Source organism: Castanea sativa, chromosome 4 (genome assembly GCF_040712315.1).
Source record: "Castanea sativa cultivar Marrone di Chiusa Pesio chromosome 4, ASM4071231v1".
Classification (NCBI taxonomy): domain Eukaryota; kingdom Viridiplantae; phylum Streptophyta; class Magnoliopsida; order Fagales; family Fagaceae; genus Castanea; species Castanea sativa.
In genome coordinates, this window is record NC_134016.1 from 46,906,590 (window position 1) to 46,930,130 (window position 23,541).

The following is a 23,541-nucleotide window of genomic DNA, read 5'->3' on the forward strand; positions in this document are numbered from 1 at the left end:
TGCATGAGCCCACTACTGGTAATGGCTTGTAAAAATTGAGGGAAAGATAGCAATATTCATGAGGTTCTGTAAATTCGTCAAGCCAAATACTAGCGTATCGTAATTCATTAGTTTCGGTTCAATGTGCACGCGTAATTTTTTTTTTTTTAATCAATAATCGGAAGAAACATTAAATTTACAATTCAAGAAAAAGAAAAAAAAAAAAAAAAACCACAGATTATAACAGGACACATCACAAGCCACCAATATAACATATTTCAAATACATAGATGTGTTTAAGAAAAGCAGTAGATCATAATGTTATATAGATATGATGTCCAAAACGAACTCGAAAGTTAATACTAATAGTGGTGCATAATGGATTTACAATAGAGATGTTTTCCCACTTCATTTGCCAATACAGAAAGACAAATACTTCTCCAAACATGTGCTAGCAACTATTCAGCAGCTCCCAGAATTGTGGTATCACCCTTCATAGAATAAAATAAAAATATTAGATTCAACTTTGAAAAGTACTAAAAATGAGAATCATTTTTTTTTTTAAATATTTTTTTGGATTTAGAAGAACAGAAGGTTTAAATGCTATGCGTAGAATTTATTTTAACAACAATTCATGCACAAAAATTTCACAAAAAGAACTTAGTAATCCTATAAAAAGTATGCTCAATCATAATATTTTATAACAATTAAATTCATCTTTTACCATTTTCATAGTGAAATTTTAAAAATTTTCAATTTCAATATAAATTATAAAATTATCTACCAAAGTAAATAAAAAACATTTTAATGAGACCAAGTCTTCAAATACATGAATGATCCAAGACTTTAGTAGATACTAGAGCACATTTTATAATAATAAAAAACAAAATTGAGAAAACAAAAATTACCTCATCCCAATAACTACTAGACTAGTTGGTAATTTTTTTAAGAGCATTATTGGATTAACTCAAATATTATTAATAATCGTTTTCATTAATTTGGTGGCTGTGTTATGAGAAACGCATGTATCCATTTGTTGATACTGTATCACATCACTAATAGGGGGAAGGGGAGAACGTGTTTAGAAATTACGTCTATTTCTCATATTTTTCTTCTCAAATTACACTCAAGATGTATCTATGTAAGTCCAGCCAAACCAAATTGTAAGTTTCCAAAAATAAAAGCCGACAAAGAAAAGCCCCAAATTGGCTTAGGCCTATCTATTTGACATTCTTTACCATAATTCTATAAAATAAAAAATAAAAAGTTCTAGGAAAAATCCAAGTTGATAAAAAAATGCAGTGAACACTGATCATGGAAGCCTTAGGGTCATGTTCATTTAACATAAATATTCAATATTTACGTAAAATATACATAAAAACTAATTAATAAATTGTAATATCCACACTTTTTTCTTTTCTTTTTGAGAGTCAATAATATCATCCACCTTAAGTGACCTAGATACAATATACAATGGAACATAAGGGGCTACGGGATAGGATTGGCCTATTAGGCATGAATACATAATGTGTGAATCACATGTAATTATGCAATAATAGGGATTTTTCTTTTTTTGTTGTTCAAAAAAATCATGTTGATTTTGTGTAATTTCTGTTGCTTTAATTACTTCTTGTCTTTCTTGGTGGGAGCACTCAAATTTGACATTGTGAAGCTTTCGGTGATATGCAAATTATATAGGATTTTCAAGGAAAGCTATGGTAAACACACTTTGTTTGTGAATTGGGCAGAGAGGATATCAATTATATCAGCCAAAGCTCCACTTCCAATTTTGACAAGATAGAGGTTCTAGGGCCCTCACATTGAATAAGACAAGTTAATAATCCTAAATAGCATGTATATGACCTAAGTGAATAACAAGGTAGGCTCAAAACCAAGACAAAATAAAGATAGACTTAAGGCTTAGATAGAGAATATATAGGCCAAAGGTCTAAACACAAAACAAGGATAGGCCTAAGGAAGTTAGACAAGGATGGGAATACCCTTAGACAAACAAGGACAAGCCTAAGGCTCCAAGACAAAACAAGGACGTGGGCCTAAGGCCCAAAGACAAAACAAGATGTGCCTAAAATTCCAAGACAAAACAATAATAGACTTAAGGCTCAAACAGAAAACAAGGATGAGCTTAATGCACCTAATCAAAACAATGATCGACTTATGGCCCTAAGGCAAAACAAGAGTGGGCCTAAAGTCCTTAGGTGAAGTACAAAATAGACTTAATGCCCTAGATGATAGAAATATGGGCTTACGGCTCAAACAAAAGTAGAAAATAAGATTAACCTAGAGCCCCTAAACAAAATCACATAACTAAAAAGGAAAGACTTGAATCATCAAAAAAAATTAGTTCACAAGATTGATTCAACCTCTATAAATATTTTGAGATCTTCTTTGAAGGTTTATTTGTAAGGAAAAGATTAATATTATTTTTCTTGTTTGGTTTGGAAACTCCATTTGTATTTTTTTGGGGGAAAAAGTCAGTTTCTATTTTTCTTTTTTGTTTTGTTTGGGAAAACCGCTTTTTTTTTTTTCTTGAAAACATTCATTTTAAAAATTTTATAAAAAACTTATTTCAAATTTTTTTTTGAGAACTTCATCAATTTTTTATAAAGAAACTTTTATGAGAATTTTTTTGGAAGGAAAAATCTCTTGATAATTTAAAAGATTTTGAAAAATAAGTAAAAAAAAATGTAGATCACTTTTTTTCCTAGTGGTTGACTCTTTTGGGTAGACCTAATAAGCAATGCAAGTACAATTAGGCTAATGCTACATGTCATCCCAACAGACGCACACATAATTGGGTTAACCCTGCTGGTTGGGTTCTAAAGTTAATATAATTGGGTTAACCCTACAAGTTGGGTTCTAAGTTATATATCTATGTCTGGGTAAGGATAATAGTATCTCCTTCAAATGGCCACCCACAACTTGCTAGGGAGATCCATTCTCCAACCCCAACCCAAGCAAAGGGGAACCTTGATGGGTTGGCAAATCAGCTTGTTAACGTACTCACTCACCTGAGCAAAGTGGTGAGGTTCAGAGAGCTTAAACCCTAGTTGCACTTATGTTCCCCAACTCACCTCCATCATGGGTTATATAGGGTAAAGAACATGCGAATATGTGCAGAAGAAAATAACATGGCTAGGGCTCCATTAATAAATTTTTTATTTAATTATAGTCTAACAATACATCGAAATCTATTTCTCTGTCTCATAAATGGTGTATTTTATCAAACAATTTGCTAGCATCTAACCAAAGCAAAATTTAAAAGATAGAGGAATTAAAAAAAAAAAAACATACCCAGGCCTTCAATCTTTTACTATGACTTTAAGTTCCCTCGCCTTCTCCTTTATAGCAGCTTTGGCCTTTTCAGGAAGCTCCCTGGAAATCTTCGCGTCACCCTGGAAATCATGGCGCTCTCTCAGGTACTTAATTGCGTGTACCTCATTCTCAGATGAAACCGGTAATTCCGGCGAGTTTACAACATCACCGACGAACGCATCAGCACGTTCTTGCGCCGCTGTCAGCTCCTGTTTGGCCTTCTGAACTGCTTTCCAAGCTTCTTTCATGAGTTGAAAATCCTTCTTATTTGCCTTCTCCGCCATCTCTGCTGTGGACTGTGGACTGCGAAGTTGAAAAGGTGGACTGTGGACTGCGAAGTTGAAACGGCGGCGAGTGGGTTGTCGTATAAGGTTTTCTAGATCCTGGGACCGCCGCTTTTGTGTGTTCGTGTTCCTCTCTTTTCTTCCAATACATAGAGAGGTATTTATATTGAGAGAGGATAGGGCACCAAAAATTAGGATCGGTTTGGTAAACTAGTTCAAACTTAATGATTTCAGTTTTTAAATGGTATTACACAAAATTGAAAAGTATTATTTAAATACAAATACCAAACGAGCCTTAGGGTTTTGGATTAGATTGGATTGGTAGGGTATGAAAAATTATTTGATTTAAGCTAAACATAATTATTAGGGCGGGAAATTTTGTTAAACACCGCCCTAAATTTTAATTAGTGGGATTTGAATATGAGAGAGGACATAAATAGCCGGAGAGTTGAGCATTAAAAAGTGGTGTTTTTTGTCATTTCGGCATGGCCTGGTTTTGTCTGAGTCCTGGCCCAAAGTAAGGCCCAAGAAAGACTTGATTTCATTGGGCTTTTCTTATGTATAATTTTTTTTATACATATAGTTGTATTTTTATGCATTTAATTTTTTTTTATATATAAAATGAACCAATTGGAAATAATTATACCAAATGAGCCAGCCTTTTTTTATTACTAGTCTTCAATCCAATAAAAGTCAATGTGCATTAAACTTGTCCACAAAATCTTTCACACTCATCGGCATTTCAACAAATTGACAATGTGCATTTCATGAAATCAGGAGCTTATTCTTAGTATTTCCTTCTTCTTTTTCAACTACTTTTCTTGGTCCGAATTTGCCTTAAGAAATTGTTCATGAATATTTTGTTATTTCCGTATGTTTAATCATTAATGGCTTATTAAACCAAAAATAGTTTAATAAGTTAGTTGTATGAAAACTAACTTATTATTTACCTACAAATGATAAGATCAATATCAATCCATTTCATCATATTTCTTAATCAATTCAATGCATTTCTACTTCTTATCATCAACATTGTTAAGAACACAAATGCCCAATTTATTAGTTTTTCAAACACAAGACAAAAGATCGATTCAATGCACTTTTTTGTGACAGTATTGTATTTATGTATCCAAATAATGTGCCAATAAGGTCAGTGTAAAATAGACCATTGGTCAAGTAAGTTGGGAAATTCTAGAACATAAATATATATATATATATATATATATATATATATATATATATATATATATATATATGGATTTTGCTAGTGTGTGCCCTTAGGGCACACAATAAATAATCATTTTTTAAAATATTTTCTCGGGAATTGAAAAAGTATTGACATCTTTTTCAATTTTCGAGAAAATGTTTCCAAAAATGGATGGTTTAATATGTGCCCTTAGGGCACACATTAACCAGACCCTATATATATATATATATATATATATATATATATATATATATATATATATATGCTAGAATCTCATTCTTTCTAGTGCAAACGAAGAAATTGCCTCAGAACATTCGTAAAAAAATACGGTTGAAAAATAGAGTGCGTTTGCTAACACATTACAAATACATTACTCAATATCAAATTTTTAACAAAATGTGAAATCCCTATAAAGAAAAAATGTGCCAGTAATAAAAGGGTCTGAACAATCAGAAAGTGGGTCAAGTTCAGGCGAGTGGGGATTTGGTTGCTTTGCTAGGGTTTTATTTGTCTGTGCTGGGCTTGAGAGTTGGGTTGGATGATGGCCTTTCTTTTTTCTTTTCTTTTTTTGGTGAGTTTTCGCCAGACTTGTTTTTATTTCTTTTTGTATACATTATTAAATTTTTTTTTTTTTGGGAGAATCATACATGGGTTAAATTGATTCTACAGTATTCTATAGATAGGACAACGCGACTAATTGATATAATTTTTAACTTAATTTTTTTAGGTTTAAAATTTTATTAAAATCTATAAAATTTATTTTTTGTGAAAGTATGGTATTTTACTTTAGCTGTTGGTGATAGTAACTGTAAGTGCACAATTGCACCTGGACCCAAAGATAGACGTGGGCTCAGGCCCAATGAGCCTTAAACAATAAGATTTGTAGAGTATGGATTTGAAATCTAGTTTATGGGGTATTGGAAACTTGATAGGCAGACTAGAATGCCACAATCTTAGCAACTAATAAACAAATATGACGAGGGACCCTCCTCGGACGTGAGCCGAGGATGATTTGTATATTACTTGTCTTTTTCGCTAAAAATTACAGTTTCCTTTTTCATTTCTCTCCTCCCTCCCTCCTTAAATATCCTTCTTCTTCTTCCTTATCCCCACGTGTCACTCAAATCTCCTCCTTTTTGTGCCCTCCCCCTTTACCACCTTCCTGAAGTCTTTTAATAGTAACAGGAAAGTTCAATTATACTGTGCAGGGGTCATTTCCTCATTAATACGGCCAAGGAGGTAGGTGCAGGGTCTTTAATGTGGAGGTTGCAGCCTTTTTGCCAGATATTTCCACTATGCCGCTGCCTCTAGAGGGTACTTGAATCCCCCTCTTAACCAATGGTTCTTCCAGAACTCTGCCTTTAATCTTCTCGGCAAATCCCAGAGCGTTTGCCGTGCCGATCCGAGGAGACATTCATCCTCGGACAGTTCCTCGGATGTCTGTAGTGTAGGCTGACTCATGGGCTTAAGGGCCCAATGACAAAAACAAACTTGTACTAATTAATCAAGCCCACGACCCATTTGTTTATTTTATAAATCTCACCCCCCACGATAGCCCCTCAAAATTTTATTTTTTCCCCCCATATGAGGAGAAAAATGGAGTTTTGATCCGACCAGAATAGTATTTACTCGTGTTAATAGTATTTACTCGTATCTAGCCTCTTGTAGCGGGAAAAATGGTATTTGGCGTTGTTACGTTTCGCAATGCATTTTGTCATTCAATTGGGCATCTTTGAATAGCATAATTGATGATTTGTGTGGATATTTGGGTTCATTATTTGATTTCTGGTTAAGTAGTGAATTTCATTAGATGGAAGAATCTTCATATAGGTAATATAGTAAAGCAGGACATTCGAGTTCTCTGTCTTCTCTCTCAGAAGAGAAAAAGGGTTGGGATCCTCTTATTCTTCTGGGATACATACAACTAAAGTGGATACCATAATGCATAATCAGTGTTGATGCGCAAGCCTAAATTTTGGGCTGTATAATCGCTTTTTTTACTCTAGTTAGACCATTCAATGGTTACATATAGTGGTTGAGATATGTATAGGTTTGATATTCTCAACTGTTTAGTGTACCAAATGAGAGGAACATGAGGTTTTGATGTCTAGATTGATTTTTTTCTAACCAAATCTTGAAAGAATAAATAAGCGAATAACAAACATATGGATCTCTTAACAAAAGAAGTCTTCATTTGATTAGCTCCCAATTTCATAATCAAAATCTCATGTAAAATCTTTAAAGGGAGGATCCTCCCTTGTTTATTTTCTTGTACTTCTTACGTACTAATCGTTTAGTCCTTCAGGTAGGGTGTTATATCCCACTTTTATAATTTGATGTTTGCTCTATTTTGATATTATAAGAGGATCCAGTGATGTGAGGTTTCCCTTAAAGAATATTTGGTGTAATAAGGTACCCAAAAAAAAAGCTACTTATCAACAAAAAAAAAAAGTACCAAAAAAAGGCTGCGTATCTTGTGTAGACAACATGGAGGAAAAACCTAACTTGAGACAACTCATCAAGAGAGGAATAATTTCGGTAGACTAGTATCGCATGTGCAGAGCTAGCTAGTGGTGAAAATATGAATCATCTACTAACCCATTGTGCAGTAGCCTATGAATTGTAGTTTGTTTTCTATGTTTGGATTCATTAGGTGATGTTGAAGAGTTATATATGATGGATCTACTTCTTGAATGGAACAAGTACTATATTTTCAATTGAAATTCTTTAGGAGAGTGTTCTTCACATGTCCTGTGTACATCACATGTCTCCGTGTTTAATATAATTCATTCCTTATCAAGAAAAAGAAAAGAAGAAAAAACCGCTTTTGCCACTATCACTACAAAAAAGTGGACCTGTTTCAACCCTTTTTTTTCGAGGGTTTATTAAAATTTGTCCAAATAAATACTAAATATAACACGCAGGTGACTATTACTATGCTTACTGAGAAACTTCAAAATAAGCCAACATATAACCCTTGAAATAAGTGCTGAAAAAAATGGCGGGTGTCTATTACTAGGCTTACTGATAACCTTCAAAATAAGTCAACATATAACTCTTGAAATAAGTGCTGAAAAAAATGGCGGGCACACCACTGTGAGTTTTCGCTCTAAAATTTGTAGATTTCCCAATACCCCTCAAAAAAAGACAGCAAAACATAAAGACTGATTTATTTCTAAGCAAGACTGAAAAATTTTGTATGAAAATTTCAGAGTATTTATGTCCTCCCTGTCTTATTCTCTTTCATTTATTTTTCCTCTTTTTCCTTTGATTGCTCTTTCTCTCTCTCGCGCTCGCTCTCGTAGTAGATCGCATTTTCTCTATGTGCGAAGATGAATCACCAGAATGTGAGGAATCTCTGATCGGAGGAAGGAATTTTCCGACGAGGACAGCAGCGCCGACGAGAACTGTCATACTCTCTCCGTTACCACCTCCGGCGATCTTCCGATGGTATTTTTTTTGTAAAAATTAAGTTCGTATCTTGATCATACATAACGCAATCGTAGTGATTGAATGTTGTGCATTGCTCTGTGACTATTGACTATGGAAATTAGGGTTCAATTTTGGTGTGTGATTTACTGATTTAGGGTTCAATTTTGGTGTGTGATTTTAAACTTTGCTTTAGTAGCTGAGTATTTTTACAATTCAACATTTCAACCAGCTATAGATGGAGTACTGATGTTATTGTTACAATTCAATTCAACATTTCAATCATACATAACTCGCAATTGTAGTGATTGAATGTTGTGCATTGCTCTGTGACTCAGTCTTTGTTTTTATTGATTGACTATGGAAATTAGGGTTCAATTTTGGTGTGTGATTTACTGATTTAGGGTTCAATTTTGGTGTGTTTTTAAACTTTGCTTTATTCGTTGAGTATTTTAACAATTCAACATTTCAACCAGCTATAGATGGAGTACTAATGTTATGATTAGTAAAAATTCTAAGTCTTTTTGCAATTTTTTTATAATAAATAAGTTTTTTTGTAATTCTATATTCAATTAATTTAGCAGGCTTATCCGAAAGGAAATAATAAAATTGGCTTGGCCAAGCTAGGATTGATTTTGGTTTTAGATATGTGATTAATCGGGCTCTCTTGTGGTTGAGATTCATTCAATAGATATAGTGTCCAAGGAAACTGCAAGAACTTGTTTCTTTTGGTTTATATTGTATTTATTCATATTACATTGGTTGACTTCTTATGATATGATTGCCCTACTCAAATGTTTATCATAAAATACTTTAGTTGAAAGATAGTGGGTTTAATCTTTTCCCTATATTTATGATTTCTTTTTGTTAACCCTTTTCCGAATCCATTTATTATAACTTATATTAATTGTAAAATTTTCTATAATGTTGCAGAAGTTTTAGCTCAAACAATTTCAATGGAAAATTACCTATGCAGCTTGGAATGTTGACCTCCTTACAACAGCTGTGAGTTATATATATATATATATATAGGCATAGTGACAATATTTTGCTTTATAAGTTGAAAAGTAAAAACTGAAATGCCTTCCCCTTTCTGCCTTAAGAGTAATTTTCCTACTGGTATATTCATTTAGAACTCTCTCTCTCTCTCTCTCTCTCTCTCTCTCTCTCTCTCTCTCTCTATGCTGTTAGTTTGAAGGCCATATGTTTGAAAAAGTATCCTTTACTTTGACGAGAAAAATGCTTGTAGAGTGTGCACAAGTATGTGTGTGTATATATATTAAAAACATTGAACTTTAGGTTTGTATTGGATGTTTGATCCTAACCTAGTTTATGACATATTCAGAATCAATGATCTATAAATCATTAAGATTGGATACTCAATGTTACTACAGTTATTTAGAATGCCTATTAAGTCGACTACTCAATGTTACTAACTGGAGTAATTCAAAATGCCCAGGTGAGATACTCAAGCATGCTTTGTCACTTTCTTTTGCTCTCTGCTATGTGTTATTGTGTTTTTTCTGTGTTTCTGGCTGTTCCAGCTGTGCTTCTGTAGTGTCTTTGTATTGATCTGATGTATTTCCTTGAAATAAAATTTGCTTATTCATAAAAAAAGGGGGGTTAGATACTCAAGCATGGATTAGAACCCAGAGCAAAATTGTAAGATTTGTTTCAGGGAAGAATTTAATCTCTTAAACACACACATATGCATCCAATGAACACTCTAATTATGTTAAGCATTCTTCCCTTTGTCATTTCCTTAATAGAAACTTGTGCACGTTGTTTACACCTTGGAAAATAGGCAGAGTCAGAGTGCTTCCAAGACCCTCTATATTGGGAGTTACAGACATATAAATGCAATGGACATCCTGTCATTGGTTGGTAGATGCTCTGCCATACTCATAGAGGTGGATTGTTAGTAAAAGGTCTGATACTTTTATCAAAGGTTGCAATTAGCAGTAGATCATGGACAAGCAAAATTTCCTTGTTTCTTGTGTACACCCTATGTACTAGGATAGTGCTTTTATTTTTGCCCCTTTTTTTTAATGAAATTCTGTTACTTATAAAAAGAAAAAGAAAAAGAGTTCTTGGTTTTTTTTATCAAGGATTGGTATGAGGAAGTGCATTACCATTAAAAGTTCATCATTTTTGTTCCTGCTGTCAAGGGAATGAAGATCTTATTCTTGTTCATGATGCTTATGGGAACTGCCATTTATCACTGGCTGTAAGTTGTTCTTGCAGATAGCCAACTGAAACTTACTGCTTATCTCATAAATTTTACTATTAATAATCTTAGTATATCACCGATCATAACAATCTTGGTATATCCTTTGCCCTTTCAGATTTCCAAATATGGGATTTTTGAGAACATAAATTCTCTAAAAGAGCTAGCACAAATGCCTCAATGGACTGCTGAAAAGCCTCTGCGAGTCGCTACTGGATTCACCTACGTATGATCTGTGTTTCATTTTATTATATTATGAAAATTTCAGTTTTTTTTTTTTTTTTTTTTTTTTTTTTTTTGTAACAGTTTCAGTTTTGGTCCTATCCTTCTGCACAGCTAGGTCCTAAATTTATGAAAGAAAATGGACTAAAGTATGTGACTTTTTCAACTGCTGATGGAGCACTGGAGGCAGCTCTTGCGGTGAGAAATGCATTCTTTCTCTATGATTTTCATATATCTTTGTTTCTTTTTGCTATTTTCGTTTTCCTCTATTTAGAACTGAATTGTTGCTGTCCATTGAGATAGTTGATCTAGTCCCTTGTCATATATTAGCACAATGTAGGTTGTTCTCGGGGAAGAGGCTTACAATTTCTTTTGATCCAGAATATTGATCACCCTACTAGTCAGTTTATTTGTTATAAACATATTCTTAATATTCTTTTCCCCTTTAAAGAAGATTGTTTATTTTGGTTATCTAATTATTTATATTCTCTACTGTTTTACCAGAATAATGGTTGATGAGATAAATTGTTTGATTGTCAGTTCTGTATACCGCACTGGACAATCTCTTTTCATTCCCCCCCCCCCTGCTTAGAGACAATTTTTTTTGAGAGATGATAAGAATGGAAACCATAAATAAGCTGGTATGGATTTTTTTTTGTTGGGGGGAGGTTGGTCCAGTTCATGAAAAGGCACAGCAAGAAATTGAGAGAATGAATAAAAAATGGATAGAAGCACAACTAAAATAGAAATAGAAGCTAAGATGGGTTTGAAGACTGAAATAGTTTGTGTGGTTTTGGTACAGTACTGAGAACTTCTACATCTTTTCCTCCTCCAGGATTATTCTGTATGCTATAGCAATGGCCGATTAAATCAGGACAACGTCGAGGTTTGTGAAGATGTACTTAAGACAAAAGATGGTATAGATCGTTTAGCTCTCTACAACTCATCGGTTGGTAGGTAGTTTATTTCTTCTTTGTTTTGTATCGACTTTATGTAGTACTGTTTTCTTGTTGCTACCCGCCTACTACTAGTGTAATGTTGATGATACCACTGCCGGTAACTGTGTTGCTTGTTTGGATTATGGATTGCTTGAGACTTTGTTAAAGTTAAATGGTGTGAATAGGTTCATTAGGTGAATGTAATCTTTTTCTATATAATGGATGGTTTTGGGGCTTTACTGTCTTGACTGTATTACTAGAGCATTATGTTTCTTGTTTGCATCCTTGAATCAAGAATGTTTGGTTGGTTTTTATTTTAAGAAGCAAGGTATCACAAGTATGTGCTTTTATGTTTCTTGTCCCTCTCAGGTTTCCAAATGCACTTGGGGATTTTATGTATCCAATTTATGGTCACGGGGAACTACCACAGGCTTTTTGCCATCGTGTCGGCTGTCAAAGGTTGCATTCATGTAAGTTCTAGTCAAGGGATTTGTAGTTTAGTTTTCTAAAAGAATCATCATTTGATAATTCCTTACCATTTTTACATTCTGCTAAATACTTGTTAATGTCTTGTGCATTTTGTTTATGAGGAAATAGGTATACGAATGTTCATACTTGTCTAATCTTATTTCAAATGTACTTCACTGTTTGTATTATGCATTTTATAAGAGAGAACTTGACCTACTTGCATGATGCCTTTAAGAATTGGGAGTGAGTCAATTATTTGCTTTGATTTGGATTGAAATTGTGTGGCTAATAATTGAAAACCTGGAAACAGATTCATAGGAAGGGATGAAACCCAAGAATAGTTAGAAAGGAAAACTTTATAGTTTTTCAACTTCGAATAATATTTTTATTGATAAATACCATATAGATAATGTTGGTAGTACATTTTGGGTCAGGATATTTACCTGGTTGTAGAGATTTGATTATTGAACTTACATCTTCTTGTTCTTGTCAATATGGACTTCATTGTATGACAATTTTTCAATCAAACACCTCAATTATTTAACAAGTGCATGATTAATTGGTTTGTCTATTTCCTTGCAGTTCTTAATGCAAGGGAAAGTTGGTGGCTATGTATCAATCTTTGAGAAGTACCAAGAGAAGGCAGAATCATTTATGTGAGACCCTTTAAACATTAGTACATTAGGTTGTTTTGCATTGAAATAGAATAATATTAAGATTAGGATTTTGATCATGCATGGTTCTTGTATTGATTCATTTCTCTTCTTCTTCTTCCTTTTTTTTTCTCTCCTTTATCTACTTAAAATACTAAGTTCCTTTATGTTAATATGAAAATGTCTACATAAACTTCAAGAATGAAGAATTTAGTAACTTGGAAAGCTAATTGAATTTTGTTTTGATATTTGTGTTTTGGTATAATATAGATTTTTTAATATGTGGTTCTTTAAAGTCTATGTGCATGGTTGTGGGTTTTTATTTATTTATTTATTTTTTTTAAAGAGAAAAACCTTATTTTGAGGGTTGGAAGACCATCAAAAAAAGGTTTTTTTTTTTAATCCCTTTTAAAATTTTCAAAGGTTGCCAATCCTTGATAAAGATAAAACATTTTTTTCGAGGTTCACATAGGCTGTTGAAATTTCAATTTCAAGGGTCATGAAGGCCGTAGAAATTTCCGTTTCGAGGGAATTTGTTTCAAATGTCATCAAGGGTCAATTAAATCCTCAAAATAATATCTTTTGAGGGCTTTTAATACTTTTTTTCAAGGGTTTTGACCCTCGAAAAAAATCAACTTTGTTGTAGTGTATTAACAACACAACTTGGATAGTTGTATGTCTGTAATCTGTTGGTCTTCTGACTTGATGCGTTTCTTCTTGCAGGTTGCACCATACAAGAATGTACGGCGAGTGTCTTATATAAACTCTATTCCAAAAATTCCTTCTGGGAAAATCGTGAGGGAGCTGGTTGCTCTTGTCCTCCCTGCTGGTGCATCTAGATTATGATCAGTATGCCTAAGGCATAGGAGAGGGGGCTGTTGTAAGAAATTCAGGCAGTTTTAACTAGTCTGATTTTTAATATAACTCTATGGCATCCTTTTTAGGCGCAAAGACAAGCCTGATCAGCACTGTCCAGTTACTGATCACAATCCAAGCAAATAGGTAGTAGAGGAGTAATAATAGTATGTATGTAGTTGACACACCATTTTCTATAATTATCCCATCTTATAGGCAAGTTATGTATTGATTCTGATGCTTTCAGCACCAAAATATATGTATGTAGTTGACACACCACTTGGTTTATTTGTGCCTTTGGAGGTTTAACGATAGTATATGGTCATTGGCCTCTTTTACTTATCAAAAGTGACAGTATAAGGTTTTTTTTTTCAAAAAAGAAAAGAAAATATATGGTCATTCCAGGGTGGGGGACATCCACTTCTCAATTCTCATTCCTTTGATATTATAGACTTATAGTGATCTAAATTTGTCAGGGAAAGAAGTCACCGGGAGGTCCACCCAGAGCCCATTTTAATTCAAAATTTAGACCATAGATTTGGATCCAACTATGTATATCACAGTCTTTACCATTAAAGCATTGCACCAAAAGCCCATTGGGTATGGATATTGACACATCTTCAACTTCCCCAGAAATAAATGAATAAAAATGGATGAAAATAAGCTTATTTAAATGTGCATATTTGAAAAGAGGGTTTTGTTAATAAATGCTCTTGTGCATCTATTAAGGGCTAGTTTTATAAACATAGTCAAGCTACTTCCAATGTAAAAGTTCATATTTTTTCGAACAATATTAAGAATATTATAATTTTATCATATAAGATGTACAAATTGATGTGTTAGTAATCACAAAAGAATCATTCCAATATTTAGCTATTATGTTTTCGAAATTTACTAATCACATTTATTTTCACTTTGTATTATGCGGTAAAATTTGTAATATATCCTCAGTATTCTTCTATTTTTATTGGCTTTCGCTATTTGTCAATGCATGTAGAATATTTTTTTTTGAACCCTCCTTAATTATCGAATGCACAAAGACATACATTATATGACCAAAGCGTTAAAAAAAATTTAAAGTCCGAGGAGCATGGACAAAATGTTAGCAAGCAAAAGACTTTAAAGCCACCTTAATATCAGAAATTATGCTTTGTATGGCTCATGGCATATTAGCACGTAAGAATAAGATAACCCTTTGAAACGAGCACAACAACGCTGGCATCTCCTTGAACCTTCAAACACAACATTGGAATACATCCATTATATTGTATTTATTTGTTTGTTTGGGTTTTTATATATATAAGTGGTATTGTACTTTTTCATTGCCATAATTCCACTTATATTTTTGATAAACATCAAGTACAACATATGTTGTTTTTTTTTAACTTATAAATGATTAAACTATAAAACTTTTAAATCATATAGTAATAATTTGTGCATCTAAAACTTTTATGTTTAACGTGAAACATATGAAGTTCCTATCAAAAAAAAAATCAAATATGAAGTTTACCTTGGAGCTTTAAAAGATAAAAATACTTTTAAATATGTATATATATGTGTGTATATATATATATTCATTTTTTCATATATATTTTTTTTAATTTCTCTACATTAAAAAACATTGATAAATAAATTAAGAAAAGATCTTCTTTCTATATTTTTTATAATAAATTTGACATAAAAAAAGATAGAAGAAATAAAAGTGGGACTTTTGGTGCGAAGAAGGATGCAATTGTTCCGCTAGCTTTGTCCTTGCATGGCATAATTGCCAAATCTTAAGCATGCAAGCGAGTAACATAAATTATAATTACTAAAAAAAAATGCATTAGGGACATTTATTAGTGAATTATTTTAAGAAAGTTTTTAGGTGAAAAAAATATATTTTTTTTAACAAAATTTTCAAATTTTTATAAAAAAAAAAAAAAAAAGCTGTATAAAGCTTTATTAAAATGGTTTATCATGACCCAATTACTAATTCCAACAATTGACCTAAAATCTTGAGATAAGATGACCTTTTTATAACACTTTATATTCTCATGCAAATGTGCGTAGCCATCTCCATTGGTGTACTGACGTACCCCATTGTGGGCATCTGTATTCACACTATAGTGTTTCTGAAACTCTAACTCAACACAATTGTGATGTTTCTAGTACCAATGAAAATTTGACAAATGGATTAAAAAAAATACAAGTTAGCAAATTAGGTTACATATATCAAAAAGACACAATTATCCTCTAATTTTCAGTATCCCGCCACCATTTTTCCTTTTCCCCTTCTCCAAAATAAAAAATTTCATCTTTCTCTCTCACTCTCTCTCTCTCTCTCTCTCTCTCTGTTTCTCTCGCGCCACCGTACCACATCAGTCACCACTTTCCGACGAGACAAAGGTCGGTCTCGTCGGAACTGGTGGTGATCGGCGATGCTAGGCAGCGGCTGTCAAGGTTTGGAGTTGAGAGAGGGAAGATGGAGGTGCCGGTGTGGTATGGTATGGTGGTGCGAGAGAAACAGAGAGAGATGAGATTTATTATTTTGGAGAATGGGAAATGGAAGAGTGGCGGGATGATAAAATTTGGTATTTTCGGAACTGGTTATGTCCGGCAGCGTAGCTCCGGCGACGATGCTAGGCAGTGGGCAGTGGCTATGGAGGTTTGGAGGAGAGAGCGGTGAGATAACAGAGAAAATGCTTGTTGTTTACTTGTTTTAATGGCGGGCTTTGAAAATTTAGAGGTTATTTGTGTTTTTTTATTTTAAGAAACCTGATTTGCTGACTTGTAATTTTTGATGCATGTGTCAATTTTTCATTCGCCTTAGAAACACGACATGTGTGCTGAGTTAGAGTTTTCAAAAAACACGAAGAGAGTATCTAATACTTTCTCGTGATACTGAAACGTAGAACGTGGGAGTCTCAGTCCGAGAGAGATGGAAGAAAGAAATAGAAAGGGTTGTGAAAATCAAAGAAAGAAGGAATAGGTGCTGAAAGAAGAAAAAGAGCTGTCGGGTTCTGGGAGTGTGAGTGGGAGTGATTTGTACTATGCATAATGAAGAATCATTGAAACGGTCCGTTCCTTCTTTTTTTTTCTTTTATGATCACTGCATTATATACTGAAGCAAACACCCTGATATTGTCTAAAACACTCAGTCTAAAACACTTTCAGTCCTACTCGTACGTAATAGCAAAGGATGTCTCTGAAGAAGATGATCAGGAATATGATGAAGGAGCTCGGAGAAGCCGCTGTGGAGGTCGACTTTGCTCAGTTGAGACTGAAGAAGTCTGAGCACAATGCCAAGAGAGTCTTTGACAAGCTCAAAGACATGAAAGTGCTTCCCATTACTGACATGGAGGAGGCACAATTCATCCTGTATCTTCAAACCGATTTGGGCTTCGCGGGAAAAGGAAAGCTCAGCTCCGAGTTGTCAGTTGAGGCAAGAGACGAGCTAGTTCGGTTTGCGGCACTCCACCAGCTACCTTTGGTTACAAACTGATCGGGATAGGTAAAGGAATAGGTAGGGGGCTTGGGATATGGTATAAGATTGTAAAACGTGATCACATTAATGAAGAGTTTATTGGTACTTCATCTCTTACTACTGGTAATTTCCGTAGGATAAGATAGCAGAGGATGCAGTTTTTCTAGTGTCTTTATAATTCATATTTCTACATGAAGCTTTTTGATTAGTCATGTTTCACGATGGTATGATTCTTATTTTCAAGGGGAAGAAAGGCACAAAAGACTTCTAGAAAGCATGGAGTAATTTTTGGTAAAGTTTAATATACAGTATCTGAACATTTCACATTTTAAATACAGTGTCTGTAAGTTGTACTTATTGCTTCTTTGAAAATAAATTTTGTAGTCTGTTTAGTGTTTAGAAGCAACAATATCATGTTAAACAATTTTTTTTGATAAGTAAAAAGATATTTTAGAAGGGGGAGGGAGTTAAACAATTATGGAAGTGACAAGGATTTATTCATTTATTAGTAATGGTAGTAGTAACACAATAAAAACACCAGATCAACAACAAAAGGAGATGATAAACCAGTGTTTTAGAGATTGGATGATCCCTGGGGGTGTTGTATGACAATATAATTATATGCATCTAGAGTCAGAAAATCATCCAATGTTGGTGTTGTGCACTGCCTAGTGAATATCTTGCAAGCCTCCTTGTACATTCCCTTCTTGAACTTTTCCTTGCCAACCTCACTTTCAATCCTAGTCATCTCTTCTTCCACCACTCTCCCAAATAGGTCCTTAGTCACTCTCACTCCAAGCCCATCTCCATCCAATTCCACTCCATATTTCAACCACTGCCAGTTCTGAACCCTACTAATTTCAGCAGTTGCTGCATCTTCCATAAGGTTGTAAAGAGGAACTGATCCTGATCCAGTAAGCCAAGCTGCCAAATACTGGATTCCAACCCGAGTATTGAGCCGGAGACCTTCCATTGTCCGGACTCCTCTAGGCCTTTGCAAGAGGTCCTCTTCAGTTAAGGCAGCCGCATCTTCACGCTTCACAGTTTGGATCTGATTAGGGGCATTGCCCATGTTGTTAGTGAAGACTTCCATGCAAACTGGGATTAGTCCAGGGTGAGCTGCCCAAGTTCCATCATGCCCTGCCTTCACTTCTCTTAGCTTGTCCTTTCTCACTAGGTCCAATGCTGCCTCATTTGCTGCTGGATCACCCCTAATGGGAATCTGTGCTGCCTGCTCAATAATTAAGATGAAAGCTTTGTTATGCCCACATGAACCAAGGAGTTGAAATGGACTCTGATACTAATACCAGTGTATAGATTGCATTGTCATTTCAAATTTCAAATTAAGGGACTGGATACTTTTTAAAAATTTTAATATTTAATCTAAACCACGAAATGCATCCATTTCAAATGAAGATGATCTTTTTTCTATCTTGTGATGCATTGGAAGCAAGAAGAATTACATACCATACCACCCATGGCATGCACGCCACGCCTATGGCACGTCCTGATGAGGAGCTCAGAATAGCTCCTCATAAAGTGTTGAGTCATGCCAACTTGAACTCTGTCTGGTAGTAGGCGATCTGGGTGAGCCTGGAAAGTTTTGACATAGCTAAAGATGTAATCCCATCTTCCACAGTTCAAACCAACAGAGTGATCCCTTAGCTCATAAAGGATTTCATCCATTTGAAAGACAGCCGGAAGTGTTTCAATCAGAACAGTGGCCCTGATGCTTCCTCTCTCTATCCCTGCCATCTTCTCTGCCCTCTCAAACACATTGTTCCATATCTTTGCTTCCCTGCCAATAAGAGAGAGCTTATTTCAATCTTCCACAAGATCACATTGTGGCAATGCTGCTACAGTTATTATATAAGTTTTTCTTTTAGTTATTCCTATATAAGCTGTTTCCCAAAGCAATGGCTCTAGATGGCAACTACAACAACACTCATATAGCTATCTAATTCTGGTGTGTATGTCTAGAAGGGAAAAGAGGAAGGTGAAAGCTTTTTTTTTTTTTGGGTAGAATAGTGAAAGCATTTTTGCTAACTTAGATAACAGTCACATTTAGTTTATGATTTATACATGCCTTGAACAAGTACAGGAATGGCTTTAGTTTAATGTTGAAAATTGAATAAAGTTTAGTGAATTTAGTTTAATGTTTCTGTTATACATGTAGGTTTAGAGACTTATATATGGCATGGTTTGCCTGTGCTTTTGTGAGTAATTTTTAAAAACAAGAAATGCACTTTATTTGCTTCTGCCTCAATACAACCCAATGCAATTTTTTTTTCCCAGATACATTATAGTTTTCGTGGCTGAAATTTGGTGGAGGTTCGATTTTGGTTTATCAAATTTAAAAAGTTAATACTTTGATATATCCATGACATTTCAAAAAATTTATAATTTGGTCTGTCCATCTTTTCTTTTTTTTTTTTATAAAGTGACTAACAGGTTGCCAAAACATCCATTGTTTAGGAACCAAATCAAACTAACCATATATTTAAAGGATCAAAATTGAACTGAACCATAGTCAAGGGAACAAAATTGTTTCCTTTTTAAATTTGAAAGACCAAAAAGTTCAACCCAAATTTCATGAATAAAAAAAAAGTATAATTTACCTTTTTTTTTTTTCCAGCAACTATTTATGTAAACTCCTTACCTTGAATGCTCCATTTTAGGGAGATAGAAGAATGGCCCAAACCCAGCACCTTGGTTCTGGCGGAACTTCGCATAATTGTGGTAAAAGTAGAGGCCAAAGTCCACAAGACAACCAGTTGCAGGTTCACCATCAATGAGAATGTGTGCCTCAGGTAAGTGCCAGCCTCTTGGGCGTACAAAAAGCTTTGCTATCTGATCATTGAGCTTGTAATCCCTGTTCCTGGCCTTGTCATGAAAGCTTATAGTCCCATCAACAGCGTCCTTCAAGTTAACTTGGCCTCTTATCAGGTTCTCCCAGCTTGGTGAGAGTGCATCTTCAAAGTCAGCCTATGAATGAATCAAGACAACAGCTTAATTTTCAGGTTCCATACATTAAATTAATGATGGATTTGAACCTAAAGAGTAAAAGAAATTGTGTTGTTGGAGATATTACAAATTTTGCGTTTGGTAAATTAACATTTTTCATGAATACATGAGAATATAAGTAATGGTTTTTTGAATTTGGTAATCCAAACATCATTGGATGTGTAAAAGTAATTGGCCAAATTTATTTGAATATATTCCTTGCTCATCTCATATTTCGTAAAAGTAAATCCTGAGACATGTATGAAATGAAGCTTCATATGTGCTTGTGCCTTTTTAAGGACTTTTGTTTTGTTTCTTATTATATTTTGTAGTAAAAATTTACATATATAAGAAAATTCAATATGGACACGGTTCTGATGTCATGCTACTACTAAGATGGGTATGCTTATATGTACAGTTAGGACTTGTTAGCACAAGTAGATGCCATATAAAAATCCAAATTACAAAGCAGGTCCTGGTCATTCCTACAATTTTATTCATAGGAAGTTGAAACTGCAGGGTTTAAATGCATGATACTAGAAACATTTATTTATGCTGATGTTTTTCTATAAACAACATGACATGTTTAGACTTATGTATAATAAAAATGACGTTAATTATATGCACATTTTGAAATGATATTACTCTAATTACAACTTATCATTCTAACCAATTATACAAAATTACGTACTTACTCAACCTCGATACACATATACTAAGTTACTAACCATGAAAACTTTAGCACCAGAGTTGAGTGCGTTGATGATCATCTTCCTCTCAACGGGTCCAGTAATCTCCACCCTCCGATCAGCAACGGCTGGTGGAACCGGTGCACATGTCCACACCCCTTCTCTTATATTCCTAGTGGCTGGATCAAACCCTGGTAGAGCCCCTTGATTGTACCTCCTCTTAGCTTCCTTTCGACACTCCATGGCATAGTTGACATGGTTTCTAAACTCACGTTGCAAATCAACAACAAATTGCAAAGCATCCTTGGTGAGAATCTTTGCAAACTCTTCATCATATCGTCCCCTAATATCCACTCCTTCAGGCACATCATAGCCTTTGCCACCCTTTTTTTTCATAGGTAACAAATTACCATAAGTTCCAAGTCCTCTCATCTTGTTCTTTCTCTCACAAACTTGTAGCTACGTACTTGTATATTATTTCTTGAGTGAAATGAAAAAGAAGCTAGCAAATATATATAGAGGAAAAGTTTATTTTCTGGGTACTAGAAATAAAATTGTGGATAGGTATGTATGGTATTATCGTTATGGGCTTGATTGGGAGTGCATATATATATGGCTTTATGTGCAAGTGTGACACAAGTATTTCTAGATTAAGAGCAAGGATAAGGGGTTAGTTTTGATTCTTGTGCCAGCCTCGAGAGGTGTAGATATTGTAGGCATTCGGTGGATTGGTGGGTCAGTGACACGTGGCATCATGACATCATTTTTATCTATTTGTCCATATAATTCAGTGATTTTTTTTTTTTTTGTGCCTGAACATATCATCTTCATGATTGTTGAAACACATTGGTCTTGATTCTCCTTGGTAGTTTTATATGTATATGGCCTATGAAAAATTACAGTTGGGATGAGGAAGGTGAAGGTTTGTAATTGGGAATTTAGAAAGGAACATAAATGAAGATAATTGAGAGGAGGCTAAGAGAAATTTTTTGATAGGGTTTTGGAAATGAGATGCTTTGTATTGACCTAAAAATATAACTTGAAGTTTTTGAATTTAAAAATAAAAAAGAGAAATAGTTTGTAGGGAAGCATGAGATGAGGTTTGAACCACAAATATCAAACATCACAAAAAAATATCATTACTACTAAATTATCACTTAAACTTCAATAACACATGTAAATATTGATCACTTTAAATTTCTTAGTTCACATGATCATCGTTTTGGATTAGAAAATATAAGAAACTAGTTATTGGCCCGTGCTTTGCAGGATTTTTTTTCTTCTAACTTATTATAATTTTTTTTTCTTCAACTGTTTGTTGTTATTTTACTTCATCCTCTATTAATTTGTGTTTTAATTTGATTAGAATGTTATGTGTGTGTGTGTGTGTGTGTGTGTGGGGGGGGGGGGTAAATGCTTAAATAAATTGTAACGAATATGTTAAAAAAATTCTTATAAGAATTTACAACAAAAAAAATGTATAAAAAAAATCTACACGCCAATAGTTAATAATTGAAATGGCATTCAATTTGCTATATAACAAAAAAAAAATTGAGAAAAGCAATTATAAGATTATTAATGAAGAACATCAACAATAAAGAACTTCGTCAGTATTAAGATAAATGATGTGGGAAGTTTTGTACCTCTCCTTTTATCGCTAATTAAAAAAGAAGTTTCAAAATAGAACTCAATCAATATCAAGAGAAAGGAAACTCACTGATTCCATGTCGCTCTATCTCTTGGCTTCAAAATTTTGTTAAATTTCTCGAAGACTTTCTATCTATGAAAAATATCAACAACAACGTTAAAATAAACCATTTTCTACCTATTTTATTTATCAAAGTAAATAGAAAATAACTTCAAAAAGTAAAAAGAAATTTGATAGAATATGGAATAGAAAAGATAAACAACTTGAAAAAGAGTGAGAAGTTAACAAAGTCATACCTTTGACAGGGTTCTATTGTTGCAATTGGAATTTATGATGTTATATGTTAGTATATATATATAGTGCAATTATTGTCTATTAATAAAATTTAAGGTTTTCATTTTTTTGGTTTTTGGAAGGAGTAATTTTACAACTACAAAATATTTTACAACATTTTTACAAACTGTTGACGTGGCTAACTTCTTATTAGCTTTCATCTAGGCCCACCATTAATATTATTTTTTTTATTTACCAATAATCACCATGTCAGCAGTTTGTAATTTTTTTTATAAAAAATTTTGTATCTTTAGCATTACTCTTTTGGAAGAGATGAGTAGGCATTAATTACATAGATACCAAAAAAAATGAGGAGTGATGAGTTACAAATGATGATATAACAACTCATTGTTTTTTAAAATAGAAAATACAACCCATTAAATTGTAGTTCTTTTTTTAAAAAATTATTCTATTTTATAACTAAACTTATCACACGTGCTTTGTTCATGCAATATACTCTTTTTTATTTATTTGTTTTTTTGGTTTAGTGTTATAATGTTTAAAAGTGATATATAAATAACCGTGTGTATTTTTTTTTTAAAGAATGAGGTAAGGTAATGTGAAATAATATTTAAAAATAAGATAAAGAACCGTAAGAAGTTGAAACCCAAAGAGACATTTGAATTTATTGATTGGGATAAGAATTGTGATAAATAAAAAAATTTGAGTTTTGAACAAAAAAAAGATGATATACATTAGTGTGGATAGATGAGAATTTGTGATAATTGTATAGAATTTGGATAACAAAAATTTTGGAATGTTTTAAAGAATTAAAAAAAAAAATAACCATAGAAATTTCGGGATAAG

The 23,541-nt window shown here is 33.5% G+C and overlaps 1 protein-coding gene across 1 annotated transcript; it reads right to left on the bottom strand.

Moving 5' to 3' along the window:
- Positions 1-17,548: 17,548 nt before the first annotated feature.
- Positions 17,549-21,291, bottom strand: LOC142632156 (malate synthase, glyoxysomal). The gene is made up of 4 exons (XM_075806569.1): positions 20,793-21,291; positions 19,721-20,046; positions 18,529-18,859; positions 17,549-18,292 (listed from the first exon to the last, which is right to left on the bottom strand). The coding sequence occupies exons 1-4, from the start codon at positions 21,183-21,185 to the stop codon at positions 17,636-17,638; spliced, it is 1,707 nt and encodes a 568-aa protein (XP_075662684.1). The 5' UTR covers positions 21,186-21,291; the 3' UTR covers positions 17,549-17,635.
- Between the last annotated feature and the right edge of the window lie 2,250 nt (positions 21,292-23,541).